Here is a 12,093-nt window from a genome sequence, read left to right on the forward strand (position 1 = left end):
TCACATTGTGCAGTGGAAGAAATCTATTTCTTTTTTAGTGCTAAACAGAATAAAAAACTGTCCAGCACTGTTTTCCTCAAGTGTGTATGACACATTTCCAAACTTGTCTCATGGTCTGCACAGAAGGCGTTTTATCCAACTGTACATCAGTACCTGCTAGCGTTAACTCTCTCTCTTTTTTTTTTTAGTGTTAACTCTTTATTGTGATGTTCTGTTTCTTAGGCTCGATGGTGGGTCCACATGGGTTTCATCATATTCACAAGGGCATGACAGAATGGTAGTTTTTCGCATGTTTGTCATTAATATCATGTGACATCTATCAATATCATAATAGTGGAATTTTGCCAAAGAGCCCAATCTGTTTTCTCACCAAACATCAAATAGGTCCTTAACTTAGTGGGTAGTTTTAGAAGCTTCTCCTCACTTGTGTAGTGTTTTTACTTTAGGGTACATTTAGTCTAAGAAATCCCTCATTATAATGGTGGTTGTCTCTCCTTGAGAGATGAAATTAATAATGTTTGCTCTGAATCACATTGTTTGTGACATACTCTGCGGGTGGAAAAGCACTAGAAACAATCACAGCGCGAGATCTCCTGTTCAACATATTCTGTTCCTGATAAAACAGATGTTCTGCACAGAAACTAACTGGGTCCATTATTTTAATGGGGTGAATTGTAATGCATTATACATCAAACTTACACCCCCAACCAATTTCCTAAGTAGCTACAGCACTGTCAAATGTCTATTATAAGTGACAAACTAACACGTGAAAATGAATTGTTTTAGAGTATTAGTTCCAGATCATCAAACATTTAATATGATTGTTAACAAGCATCAGCTTTGTATGCAGGAATGGGTACTTTTTGCATAATATACCATAAATATTGTGTTTATTATGTAGAGTAACAAATGATGCACCAATAAATAAAATTTATTAGAAAAGTGAAGATAAAAATTACAATAAAAGTAGGTAATTTCTTATCATGATCTGCATTATCTCGTAAGTAGAGACTTGGAATATAAAGAAAGTTAAGAACAGAGGACAGGAAGAGTTGAATCAGTTACTTTGTGTTGATGAGTATGGAGTTGGGTGCTAGAAGGACAATTTCAGAGGAAATTTCAGAGGAACTAATAGAGTTGAGTCATAATTCTGAGGCTTCCATACCCTCCTGAATGGGAAGACTTAAGATGAAAAAATTGCAAAGTCTACTTTTGCTTACTTCCTACAGTTGAAATTTGTAAATTTCTCTATGCACTGATCCTAAAAGGTTTGGTATCAGGGCACCAGATAGGTTTCTAAGCACCAAGAACCTCCAAAGTACACATCCCTTTTGTTGATTGCACTTGAGTCTGACGTCATACCAATCAGACTTGGAATGTAACTCAAACATTTCCATTTATTGTTTTATGACAATACATATTTGATCATTATAAACGAAAGTGGTAATACAAACCAGGAGAATGTTAACCAGAGAGAAGTTCAGTGGGACTTCATACCACTCTGATATTTTTTCATGACAAATGAGGTCCTGGAACTGGAGTCGAGTGGGTTGCCAGTCCATTAGAACAGTTTTCTCCTGTGGTCTGCCTATCCACATCACCCCATTCTCAGATGTAACCACTCCAACACTCTCATTTTATCTTCTGTATTTGTACCAGATTCCTGTTACCTTGTTTACATTCATACTTTTGTTTGGAGTTACATTTCATGGCTGCATTTGAAAATATTGGTCTAGATTTATAATTGTGCTAAAGATGAATTAGTCAAACTAAAAAAAAAACAATTAGATGCAAGTGAGAATTTGTAATTTGAGATGATCTTTGCCCATTTCCTGAGTGTTAACTGACTAATGTTAGCTAAGAAAACAGTCTTCATAAAGTACCCATGTAGTCCCAAAGAAGACAGTGATCTTTAAGAACACAATAGGATTATCGGAAAACTTTCACAATTTCATATTTCAAGCTTATATAAATGTTGGTGATATTACTCCTTCCTCTGAAACTGCCCGTTTTCCTGCTTATGACTTACTGATCAGCTGGGGACCACCCTGGTCTTGGACCGCACTTTGGTGTGAACCTTTGCTTTAGCACCTGTTTGAATTTTTTCTCTACTTATGAAAAAATATCAGTGTGGCGCCCTGTTTACTTGTATAACTCATTTCTCTATAGTAGCCATGGCACTTCTAATAATGACATGATCCTGTTTATTTCAATATATTTTTTAATCACAGGTAACTGGTGTATCTTTTTTTTTTCTTTCGAAAGGGTACAGTTTTTTAAAACTGTGAAATGAAGAGTATTGTCCTCTGTGATTTTATCTCTAAAATCCTTGAATCCCCTGCCTCTTCTTTATGACTTCATGACATAAATGGACCGTAGTAAATTCTGTGTCTTTGTGACGGCCTAGTCTCATCCGGAAAATCATTTGACCATTAACTCTCCATACTCTTCAGTTAGATTGTGCTTTTCTCTTCTGCAATAAAACTGTCACCAGTGTCAAGCGATGTAATTTGGAAAACAGTTCACTTTTAAAAGGCAAGGGGTCTCATTTAAAAAACAGTTTTTTTCAGATAATCTGTTTATCTCCTCCCACTGTAACCTAGCATTTCCCAACTCTCCCCCATCTCTTCTTACACATTATTTGTCTTTTCTGGTGTGTGCCACGTTTGGAAGTCTCGTTAAACCAGCATCTGTTCTGTTTTAGGAGAAACCCGAAGCCAGCCCCACGTCACTTCAGCTGCGGTCCCAGATTGAAGTAAGCACAGTGACTTTAATCATCTATTTTTGCTTCTGTCTTTTTTAAAAAGTGGTATTATGTAAAAATGAGATGAAGTCTGCTTTTCTGCCTGCACTGACCCTATGAATCTTCTCTCCTAGGAGTCACTTGGCTTCTGTAGCGCCGTGTCAACACCAGAAGTGGAAAGAAAGTAAGTTTTCCTCCTTCTGTCCTGGAGCGGAATTTCTAAGGTGTCTTTTAGGGCCTTTCTGATGGAAATGGGATAGGTGATTGTATTCATAGTGTGTATGTACTATGGAACTTGAAGTTATTTTCCTGCGTGTGTGTGTATGTATGTAGGTGGATGACTGTATTTTGTAAATTCAATTGGTGATGCCCAAGGATTCTGCAGAGTGTTATTGATTTCACACTCCTTGTTGTAAGTGAACCTGAAATATCTGGAAGTGAGCGTGGAGAAAAGGAAGAGACAGCCAAGTCAACCAAAATAGTTTTCTTCTTTTACACTGGTTTTTGATATAGGATGGAAGTCATAAAGAAGCAAAGTACAAAAGTATAATACATTCCAGAATAAAACAATGATTATAATACCCCTCTGCACCTCGCTCTGAAGTGTGTGTGTGTGTGTGTGTGTGTGTGTGTGTGTGTGTGTGTGTGTGTGTTAGTTGGTCAGATGTGTCTGACTCTTTGCGACCCCATGGACTATAGCCTGCCAGGCTCCTCAGTTCATGGAATTCTCCAAGCAAGAATACTGGAGTGGGTGGCCATGCCTTGCTCCAGGGGATCTTCCCGACTCAGGGATTGAACCTGGGTCTCCTGCATTGCAGGCAGATTCTTTACCACTGAGCCACCTTAAAACAAGAATAAACACTTGTCACAGAAGATGGTAAATGCTCACTAACCTTTCCCGTTAAAGGTAGTACTTTTGGCTTACTTGTCCTAACTTGGACCCTGTAATCTTGACTCTCATGGAAGATAATTCTATGTTATAGTTTATATTTCCAGTATTTCTTTTACGTCACTTAAGAAAAAGAAGCAATTTTTTTCTTTCCCTTTTCTGCTTTATTCCATCATAATTATGCTAAAAGGTTCTATTTATGATCTTCTGAGGTAAAGAAATTTTGAGAAAGTCCCCATCTTTAAACAGACACTTCCTCTGGCACAGAGCCACTTAGACTGTTTGAGGCCAAGGGAGGCATAGAAGTGGCTTAGGCGTCAAAAGTATTTCTGGAATGAAAAGCACACGTTAGGCAAGCGTGTGTGTGCTTTACAGCACAGCTCTGCCTAATCCGTCCACGTGTGTGTGCGCTGGCACGGACGCGGCTTCCAGGAGTGGAGGCTGCCGTGCCAAAGCTTCCGTCTCACTGAGCGGATTCAATTTCAGGCCTGGGGAATGTCGGGGGTGATGAGCAGAAGAAATCCCAGGCCGTTGCCCCCTCGAGGTTGAAAGAGAAATGTGCCATAAGCATGAATTTCCTTTGTCTTAGTTGCATGTATTCTCCTGGGGACTTAGTAGTGTGGAGGCTGAAGTAGCCAAGAGATTTGAGTTGACCTCAGTTTTGAAATTGGAGGTGTGGTAACGTTGAACTGAAGGTGAGCAGCAGCTCCGCATGAGAGGCTATGGGCTCCTCCGACCTGGTTTGCTACCCCTGTGGCGTGATTCAGCCTGAGAGCTCAGGTGATCTCTCAGTCTCTGAATCTACCAGGGGACAAGTCACTTTCCTCCTCAGAGGAAGTGACTCACCAAAGTTATACTCATCTTAGTTAGGCTGGTGTTTCTCCTTCCCCTCAATTGTGGGCAGTCATTCTTTCCGTGTTTATGTGCTCCACTTGGTGAAATGTGGCATGACTCTTGCGGTTCAGAGATAGACTAACAGCCTCCCGAGGTTACCAAATTTCTCTCTCTCTCACACACACACACAGAGCTGTTGACAACCCCCAGCCTCCCCATCTGTCATACAGGCATTTTGCTTCTGTTCTAGTAAATTGTTGTTGTTGTTTAGCTGCTTAGTCGTGTCCGACTCTTCTGCAACCCCATGGACTGTAGCCCTCCAGGCTCCTCTGTCCATGGGATTTTCCAGGCAAGAATACTGGAGTGGGTTACCATTTCCTCCTCCAGAGGATCTTCCTGATCCAGGGATTGGACCTGCGTCTCCTGCGTTGGCAGGCAGGTTCTTTACCACTGAACCACCCGGGAAGCCCATGTTCTAGTAGATGGTTTCCTTGAATTTAGTTGTTTCTAAATAATTCGAAGGTTTCCGTACATCTTTTCCTCCATTTCCCTTTTAATGGTTTTTGAAAACTATAATACATCTTATTAAAAAAAAACTTGAAAAAATTTTAATTTACAGAAAAGTTTCAAGAATTTTGTGATGAGCTCCCATGTGACTTCTACTTAGACTCACCAGTTTTTGTATGTTTTGGCTCTCTACTTTACACTTCTGTGTACTTGCAAATACTTTGGAATGCAAAATCCTGCTATTCTGCAAATGAAGATGCTTGCTGGTAACTTTGCAGGCCCTGGAGGATGACCTGGCAAACCAGTTGGTTGTATCTGGTTAATGACTACAGAGTGTCTGCCAACCATAATACCCTTCTGAGTCAGCAGTGCCGTTTAATTGGCAGAAGGTTTCTTCTACTTTTTTATTCAAAAGGCAAGAGAACTCAGTAAACACAAGTGGACAGATCAACAGCAGCACAACCTTAGGAGCGGAGGCACAGGTGACAGCAGGAAATGCGGGAGCTGAGATGTGGTCCCTGGGGGCTCCTGCCTTCCAGAGCCACTGTCTCCTCCCCACACAGTAGTCTTAGGAGCCTCAGCACCCCTGCCCTTCCTTCTCCCCCAGTGAAAACTTGTTTTAAGGAAGGTATCAGGTGTTACTTGTAATGCAAATCATCACCTCTCTCAGTTGTAATTTGCATTCAACAGCATTTAAAGTTTTCAAGTTGCAGTACTATAGCTCTGGCTGGAAAAGACCCAGGAGGTGGGTTATTTGGGTAGACCAGCAGTGAGAATTCTGATATATCTGGCAGGACAGCACCTGAGCACCCTGACAAGTCAGGTTCCTTGGACTCTGGTCTCCAGATATGTAGTGTTAGTCCCTCAGTCCTGTCCGATCCCATGGACTGTAGCCCCCCAGGATCCTCTGTCCACGGAACTGTCCAGGCAAGAATACTGGAATGGGTAACCATTCCTTTCTCCAGGGTATCTTCCCAGCCCAGGGACTGAACCTGGGTCTCTTGCATTGCAGGCAGATTCTTTACCATCTGAGATATGCAGGACCTGCCTGGTGAAAGGGTGGATGGATGCATGGATAGAGAGAGAGAGGTGGGGGGATGGAATATGGACCTGCCAGCTGCCACCCACCCTCCCTCCCTCCCTAGTCTGACAAAGTCTCCATTCATCCTTTTTTTTTCTTACAGTTTGTAGGCCCTCCATATGCTTTCACTGAAAATATACTAAAGAAGGCCGACGGAGCTCTTCTATTTATATCTATTTACATGGCCTATTGATGAGACTACCCATTTTACTACACCAATCTTGGCTTTGTGTTGACTGGTTGAAAAGGTGAATGCTTATTAAAGTTTCTTGTTACTTACCAGTTATTCTCAAGAATAACTGAGAGAAATAATTTTTGTTGGAAAATATCTTCTATAACTATATCTATATGGAATGGGTGCAGGCCAGGAATGTTTCCCTCCACAACAGTTCTGTAAAGGTGGAGCCATCAGCCACTGCAGAGCCCCCAGCCCCAACCCCAGGGACTTTTATATGGAGAAAAAAACTGGAGGCATTCTGTGCTTTGGAGCCTGGCCCTGTTAAGATGCATACCTAAGGAATAATTTCAAACAGCACAGATTCCTGCATCTTCCCATACATCAGTTCATTTAGTTCAGTCACCCAGTCATGTCCCACTCTGCGACCCCATGGACTGCAGCACGCCAGGCCTGCCTGTCCATCACCAACTCCTGGAGCTTGCTCAAACTCATGTCCATCGAGTTGGTGATGCCATCCAACCATCTCATGCTCTGTCATCCCCTTCTCCTCCTGCCTTCAATCTTTCCCAGCCTCAGGGTCTTTTCCATTGAGTCAGTTCGTCACATCAGGTGGCCAGAGTGTTGGAGTTTCAGCCTTAGCATCAGGCCTTCCAATGAATATTCAGGACTGATTTCCCTTAGGATGGACTGGTTTGATCTCTTTGCAGTCCAAGGGACTCTCAAGAGTCTTCTCCAACACCATAGTTCAAAGGCATCAATTCTTTGGCGCTCGGCTTTCTTGATAGTCTAACTCTCATATCCATACATGACAACTGAAAAAACCATAGCTTTAACTAGACAGACCTTTGTCAGCAAAGGAATGACTTGCTTTTTAATATGCTATTTAGGTTGGTCATAACCTTTCTTCCAAGGAGCAAGTGTCTTTTAATTTCATGGCTGCAGTCACTGTCTGCAGTGATTTTGGAGCCCCCCAAAATAAAGTCTCTCACTGTTTCCATTGTTTCCCCATCTATTTCCCATGAAGTGACGGGACCAGATGCCATGATCTTCGTTTTCTGAATGTTGAGTTTTAAGCCAGCTTTTTCACTCTCCACTTTTACTTTCATCAAGCTCTTTAGTTCTTCACTTTCTGCCATAAGTGTAGTGTCATCTGCATATCTGAAGTTATTGATATTTCTCCCGGCGATCTTGATTCCAACTTATGCTTCATCCAGCCCTGCATTTCTCACTATGTACTCTGCATATAAGTTAAATAAGCAGCATGACAATACACAGCCTTGACATACTCCTTTCCCGATTTGGAACCAGTCTGTTGTTCCATGTCCAGTTGTAATTGTTGCTTCTTGACCTGCATACAGATTTCTCAGGAGTCAGGTCAGGTGGTCTGGTATTCCCATCTCTTTAAGAATTTTCCACAATTTGTTGAAAGTCACCAAAACAATTAACTTAAAATATATGGATTTTGGTGGTTTTTTTTTTTTTTTTTGGTGATTAGTAGTAATCTTTTGATGTTTTCCCCCTCTGGGGGGAAAGAAAAATCCCTGTTTATCCTGGCTCCTCCCTGGTCTCCTAGGATCAGTCCTTTCAGAGCTCTCTGAGCAGCTGTCCCCTGAGCTATAGTCTTCAGTAAGATCTTCAGATTGAACTTAACTTGCAACTTTTAGGTTGTGCCAACAGAGTTTAGTTAGAAATAACAGAAAACCTGACAAGTAGTATTGTTAACTAAGGAAGTTTCACTAGATATGTTCATGCTCATGGGCAGGTCTAAGACTGGCACGGCAGCTCAAGCAAGCCTTCGGGAACTCAGACTCTCCTTTCCCGCCTTCCTTGCCTTTTCCCTCCCTCTCTCCCGCCCTCCCTCGTCCCTTCCTCTGTGCTCCCTTCCTTCCTTCCTCCAGTTTTAAAGTGCTGCTGCCTCTTCCAGGAGGGAAGGAGAAGCAGGATAAAGGGAAGAACGTAAAAGGTGCTAGGTACTTAGAATAGGAAAATGGAGTCCAAAATAGCGGTGGCTAAAAGACAAAGCAAGGAAAAAGCCTGCAAAAGTAGAACCAAGGAAGATCTGAGGACCCGAGTGAGAACCCCAGGTGAAGCAAACCCCCCTCCTGACTAGCCCAGTTTCACAGCACAGGCTCAAGGGGAGGAGAAAAAACATATAAAAAGAGGAGCCAAAATTGAGCCACGGGCTTCTGTTGGTGTCTTTTGGGTCAGCCCGCCCTCATGCCTCGAGGATGTATTTTCCTTTGCTTGCCAAATTAAACTGAGCTGTAACACTGGTCTGTCCGTCACTTCAAATTTTTGCTGTGGCAGCACAGAACCAAGGAAATGACAAACTCCCCTGACATCTCACAAAGGTAAAAAAGCCAAGGGCACATCATTTACAAAGCTTTTCTAGAAACCCTGTCCAACACCCTCCACTTTACCCTACTCATTTCTTCCCACAGCAGCTGTTCTCTGAGCATCAGCCGTGAACACAGTCCAGTGTCTCGGTGTTGTTTTCCCATTGACAAATGCAGAAACTGAGGCACAGAGGGGTTGATAAGTTGCCCATGTTTACACAACTAACAGGTGACAGAGCCCAGATTGAATCCCACTTAAAAATTCATGCTCCTAACCTTGAAGGTCTAATTCTAAAGTGCTTGTTGTATTGCTTATGCAAATAGAGAGGTAAGAAGTAAATGAGTTCATTAGCATTCTGTAAATAACAGCAGTTAAAACTTGCACTTCTGATGTTCCCTTGGAAGTAGGAGCAAGTTTTATTCTTATATATACTGGGTCTCTTAAATTTATCTATAGAGACAGCAAGGGCCAAAATAAATCTCAACACTTCACCTTCGCCAATATTTATAAGTTCTTTTCTCCTAAGTCTTTCACTAGAGTTGAAAATTCGCTGATTTAGTTTCCCTTTCTTTCATTACCTGTGACTACACTTCAACTATTTTATGGTGAAAAAGTCTAAAAATATATAGCAGTGTGATGGAAGAGGAAGATAAATACAGTGGGAGCAGTGTTCTGTAGTCGGATAAAATGCATAGAATAGAGTTTATAAATGTTCTATGCAAGCATTTGTTCCATTTGAACTTTGCATCACTCTCCAGATTGTTTCATCTGTTTCATCTGGCAAGCTGGTAGCTCTTGAAGGTGTCAGCTTTCTTTCCTGCAGCCCCCACCCACTCAAAAATCTCTGTCTTTCCCTCCTTTTGCCTCTTGACTCCAGGGAAGACACCCTTGGTCCCCCTTACTCTGTCTCACCTCCTGCCTACTCACTCACCTGATTGCCTGCTTTCCTGGTCTTGCCTGCCTCTCCTTCTGCACCCCTCCTAACCTGCCCTCTGCCTGCCTGGCCATCTCTTCCCTTGATCTGCTCTTCAGGCTGGTTAAGTTCCTACGGTCTCCCAGATGGGCCACATTCTCCCATGGACACTGAGCTTCATCCTCCTCCTCCTGATGGGGTGTCCTGTCTCTCATGCTCACCATCCTCCCCAGCCCCCCTTACCTGTGCAGGCTTCATTCACCCTTAACAACTCAGTGCTGGTCCTGCCTCTTCTGGAGGTCCTCCCTAATCTGCAGAGTGGAGATAGAGCATCCTGCTACTGGACTCCGTCACCCCTGAGCACTCCTGCTCTGGGAGCAGTGGACAGCAGTTACGGGCTCGTGTGTGTGTGTGTGTGTAGTCACCGCCCACACCGAGGGAGCAGTGGACAGCAGTTATGGGCTCGTGTGTGTGTGTGTGTGTGACCTCCCACACACAGGTGGGAGCCCAGGATCTTTTACATAAAAGACTTTGGATAAATGAGTGAGTGGGAGAGTGAGCACACACTCATAAAAATGCTTACTTCCTTTCCACCCTGTGAGAATCTCGCCATCCTCCCATAATTCCATTTCTCTCCCCCACTTAGTGCTGAACTTTTCCCCTAAAGCTGAATTCCTCTCTTCATTCCCTGCTGAGATGCTCTTCCCAAGGTCCAATGCCCCACCCCGCCCTTAGATGCTTGCTGCATTTGGCTCACATTCTCTCTTGGTCACATTGCTTTCTCCAGCCTTAGTGTGTGTGTGTATGTGACATTGTGGTTTCCAGTTTCTCCCCCTCACTTTATGCCCACTCTTTGGCAACTCCCTGCGTTCCTTCCACCCCTTACTCTGGCTATCCTGCTGGAGCTTTTATCCAGCCTGCAAGCTCTCCCAAGATACTTATACCCACCCGTGGCTTTGAACTGCTGTCTCTGGGCAGCTGTGTGGGATCTACAGTGCGCCCTCTGACCCTTCCGCCAAGCTGGTGACGTGCCTGTTTCAGCCTCTTGCTGGTTGTCTGCTCATTGCCATTCCAGTCACCCCAAGCTGCACATTTTTATGGTAGAACTGCTCCTTTATCCTCCTTCCTTCTCTCTGTGAATACCTGTTCTCTGACCGTGTGTTCCCCCTTTTTCCCAGGGACTACTTTCTGCACTTTACAGAGCTTTACATTATTACTTCTGCATTTCATTCCTGATTCTAAGACCTCTGCCAAATCTTGTTGCTTGCTACTTCTGTAACGTGACCCATGTCCCTCTTTGTCATCTTCACTACTCCAAGGAAGACCCTAACACTCTTCTGGTGAACTAGAAAAGAGTAATTCAGGAAATTACTCCCTGAAATATGATTAGGTCCCAGCACACCAAGAGGACGCTGAGATCCTGAAGGGACCTCAGGATCTCTTCAGGTTTTCACCTTGCTGATCAGCACCCCCTAATAGAGACCCAGCCCATCTTTATTGCTTCATCTTCCCGTCTGCCAGCCACATGGCCCAGCTCCAGGCCTTGGAGCTTGTTTCCAATCCCTCCTGAGTTGTCTGGTGTTCCTGACCGGAAAGCATTTCCTTCTTTTAAGTCCTGTTTTAAGGATCGCTTCTGCTTGAATGCTTTCTCAGTCCCCTTGCTGGCTGTATTCTTTCTACCGCTTGGAATCCAGGAACATTTGATGTCTCTTCATATACCGTCACATGCAGCAGCAGCAGCATCATTGTTGTTAACACTATAGCAGTGTAATAACCTTGGGTTATTTCTGCGTATTGGACACTGGTGCTAGTCGCTTTTATTGTGCTTTGATCATTTAATTTTTCATGAACTCACGTGCTACTTTTGAGGGGAATTACTTAGTCTAAGGTCCCAGAGCAAGAAACAAGAATCCCAGTCCAGTTGAAGTACCATTATAGCCTTGGGGTTACCAGTTCTCTGGGTTGAAATCCAGGTTCTTTCTTCTAGCTCTGCAACTCCTGGCTAGTTAATTAATCTTTTTATCTACAGATTTCATGACTATAAAGTGAGGATAATCAGTAAAGGACTTCCTTCAGTATGCTATAGAAAGTGAAAGTGAAAGTCACTCATTCGTGTCTGACTATTTGTGACCCCATGGACTGTACAGTCCCTGGAATTCTCCAGGGCAGAATACTGGAGTGGGTAGCCTTTCCCTTCTCCAGGGTATCTTCCCAACCTAGTGATCAAACCCAGGTCTCCCGCATTGCAGGCAGATTCTTTGCCCAAGAATACTGAAGTGGGTACCTATCTCTTCTCCAACAGATCTTCCCACCCCAGGAATTGAACTGTGGTCTCCTGCATTGCAGGTGGATTCTTTACTAGCTGAGCTACCAGGGAAGCTTTAGTAAGCTATTAAGAATCTAATAAGGGCCCAACAATCTTGTCTGTTATCAGTGTCTGTTCTGTCTGACCCAAGTTCATGCCCTTGCCCCTGGCTCTAGCCCCTTGTTCATGCTCAGTTGCTCAGTCATGTCCAATTCTTTGGAACCCTATGAACTGTAGCCCACCAGGCTCCTCTGTCCTTGGGACTTCCCAGGCAAGAATACTGGAGTGGGTTGCCATGTCCTCCTC

The 12,093-nt window shown here is 43.5% G+C and overlaps 1 protein-coding gene across 3 annotated transcripts in view; it reads left to right on the forward strand.

Moving 5' to 3' along the window:
* SASH1 (SAM and SH3 domain containing 1) overlaps positions 1–12,093 on the forward strand; it is a 346,563-nt gene that overhangs the window by 239,499 nt on the left and 94,971 nt on the right. For all 3 annotated transcript variants that reach the window (XM_018053320.1, XM_018053321.1, XM_018053322.1), the window contains exons 3-4: positions 2,705–2,755; positions 2,878–2,927. In XM_018053320.1, the coding sequence (XP_017908809.1) occupies positions 2,705–2,755; positions 2,878–2,927 (101 nt within the window). The remainder of the gene's footprint in view (positions 1–2,704; positions 2,756–2,877; positions 2,928–12,093) is intronic.

Source organism: Capra hircus, chromosome 9, assembly GCF_001704415.2.
Source record: "Capra hircus breed San Clemente chromosome 9, ASM170441v1, whole genome shotgun sequence".
Classification (NCBI taxonomy): Eukaryota; Metazoa; Chordata; class Mammalia; order Artiodactyla; family Bovidae; genus Capra; species Capra hircus.